Raw genomic sequence first — 2,087 nt, 5'->3', positions numbered from 1 at the left:
ACACACACACACTCCACCCCATGCCTCGCACCTGGAAGATGCGGAAATCTTCCTGCCCCAGGTCCCGGCGGAGCCCGTGCTTCCAGGGGATGAAGAAGCGCGTGTGCTCTGCATTGATCCAGGTGGCGCCCAGGTGCCCCGAGTCCAGCTGCTCCCGTAGCCAGGGCAAAATCCGCGGCTTGGTCTTGTTGGCCATGACCCAGCTGGCTGTGGGGGCATTCAGGCAGCTGGAGGCCGCTGTGCACGGTGAGGGATCTGGGGGTGCAGCCTTGCCTCAAAGTCTAGGGCTGGGGGGCGCAGTGGCGGGGCAGGCGTTGGACCAGGGCGGAAGGGGGATAGTTAGTGAGTCCCAGGAAGCGGAGATCCCTGGGCCCATTCTGTGGATCAGGAAACTTGAGGCCCATAGCAGAGCTGGGTACGACTCGCACGAGTCCCACCGCCCAACTGCAGGCAGATTTCTACCCCTACCCCCACCCAGTCCTTCCGCGTTACCTAGTTCTGGGGGACTTAAGCACCTAGGGTTCCTCCTTCCGGCTCGACCGCGGATCCCTGCCCACACCCGGTCAGCTGATTCTATGGGGCAAATGCCCCTCCCGCCCCCACCAAGGAATCAACCCAACCAGCAGGCATGCGGGGAGGGACCATATACAAATGATACCCCACCCCTGTATGGGTGCGGGTCGACGTGGGGACTCGGACTAGGAGGAAAGTTGTTTAGAAAGTTTGCCTTTAGGGGTGGAGGTGGGGGGTAGGGGGGAGGCGGGGAAGTTTCGAGAGACTCCGCCTCTGGCAACGACGAACTCGGAAACTACGTTTCCCACCAGACTCTGGGTGTCAAGAAACTTGTTCCTCCAAGCAGGGGCCCTAGTGCTTGCTGGGAGTTGTAGTTTTTGTGCGATACCTCGTCTCCTAGACACCTCTGCCCCGCCCCCCCATTTCTTCCGAGACCTAGGCTTGCTGTGCGCCGACTGGGCCCGAGGTGGGCACTAAGCAGGCCAGGCTCGGCGAGAATCCGGTTCCAGGTGGCTTCTCGAACCGGGCCAAGGAAGAAAGGGTCCTAGGGCCGGAATTGGGAGCAATGGAGTCGGACACTCTTGGCAGCTCCCTCCGGCCTTCGGCCCTCTCTGCTTTGCTCTCGGACTCCCACGTTTTTGCACCCTTCTGGACGTCTGCTCCCTCGCAAGATCTCTTCCCGAGTTCCTGCGTCCCCTTCTGTCTCCAAGTCTATGCTCTCCGTCTGTGCTTTTCTGGGTCTTGGAATCCCGCCCCCGCCCAGGTTTCAGTCTCCACATTTCTGCCCACATCTTGGGTTTCTGCCTTCTAGGGGATCTCCCCTTTGGGGCCTATTGCTCCCGACCTCTTATGGTCTCGCCCCCCCCCAACCCCGCCCCCATCTCGGTTCTCTGGGGTTGAGCTGAGCGGTAGGGGAACGGCACAAGCCACGCAGCCCGGGAATTCGAGCGGGCCGCTGATTGGTATGGGTGGGGGTGGTGCCTGAACAGGGCACTCTCCAGGGGCTGATTGGCAGGGGGAGTATCCCGAGCGGAATCCCGGCTGCCTGAAGGCTTGGAGCACTACCGCCCCCTACAGTCCAGTAGAGGCCAATGGGCTGCCTCGTTTTCCCGGAGCGCTCCCACCCCGCCGCCTTTGGCTGCTTCACGCCAATCAGAGAGGCTTCTAGGCGCTGCGCGGGGAGGGCATGCGCAGTGCCGCGGGCCCACCAATGAGCGCATCAGCGCGGTGGGGCGGGGCGACGGTGAGATGGATGGCCCTGGCAGCGCGGGGTCCGCCGGGAAGGCGACTAGGGGGCAGGGTTAGAGCTACACATAACCAATGAGAACGCTAAACGTAAAGATGGGCGGATAAATTCTCCAATAAGAGTGCGCGAGAGGAGGTGCCGACGGCGGGCAGGGGGCGGTGCGCCCGCTAAAAGGCTGCCCCGAGGGAGCCGCGGGCGGGGGGCGAGTCGGGGGGAGAGAAGATGGCGGCGGCAGCCGAGGCCACGAACTGCATCATGGAGGTGAGCAGGGCCGGATGGTGGCAGTGGTGCCCGCAGCGGCGGCAGCGGTAGCTGGGGGCTTCGTCGA

At 63.2% G+C, this 2,087-nt stretch overlaps 2 protein-coding genes across 9 annotated transcripts in view; one reads left to right on the top strand and one right to left on the bottom strand.

Moving 5' to 3' along the window:
- IRF3 (interferon regulatory factor 3) overlaps positions 1-632 on the bottom strand; it is a 3,180-nt gene extending 2,548 nt beyond the window's left edge. For 4 of the 6 annotated variants that reach the window (XM_069103335.1, XM_069103338.1, XM_069103340.1 and 1 more), the window contains exons 1-2: positions 493-632; positions 32-207 (exon numbers count right to left, since the gene is read on the bottom strand). In XM_069103335.1, coding sequence (XP_068959436.1) covers positions 32-196 — 165 coding nt within the window. In that variant the 5' untranslated portion in view covers positions 197-207; positions 493-632. The other 2 variants (XM_069103337.1, XM_069103336.1) reach the window with 2 other exon arrangements.
- Positions 633-1,875: 1,243 nt separating this feature from the next.
- Positions 1,876-2,087, top strand: part of PRMT1 (protein arginine methyltransferase 1) — a 4,699-nt gene continuing 4,487 nt past the window's right edge. For 2 of the 3 annotated variants that reach the window (XM_069103331.1, XM_069103330.1), the window contains exon 1: positions 1,911-2,020. In XM_069103331.1, the coding sequence (XP_068959432.1) occupies positions 1,982-2,020 (39 nt within the window). In that variant the 5' untranslated portion in view covers positions 1,911-1,981. Of the gene's footprint in view, positions 2,021-2,087 lie in introns of all 3 variants that reach the window. The other variant, XM_069103332.1, reaches the window with a different exon arrangement.

The sequence above is a fragment of the Petaurus breviceps genome, unplaced genomic scaffold (genome assembly GCF_028583685.1).
Source record: "Petaurus breviceps papuanus isolate PSGF00001 unplaced genomic scaffold, PetGlider_PUasm1.0 577, whole genome shotgun sequence".
In the NCBI taxonomy this organism is placed as follows: domain Eukaryota; kingdom Metazoa; phylum Chordata; class Mammalia; order Diprotodontia; family Petauridae; genus Petaurus; species Petaurus breviceps.
The sequence above is the reverse complement of the archived record's forward strand: the minus strand, read 5'-3'. Positions and strand labels throughout refer to the sequence as shown.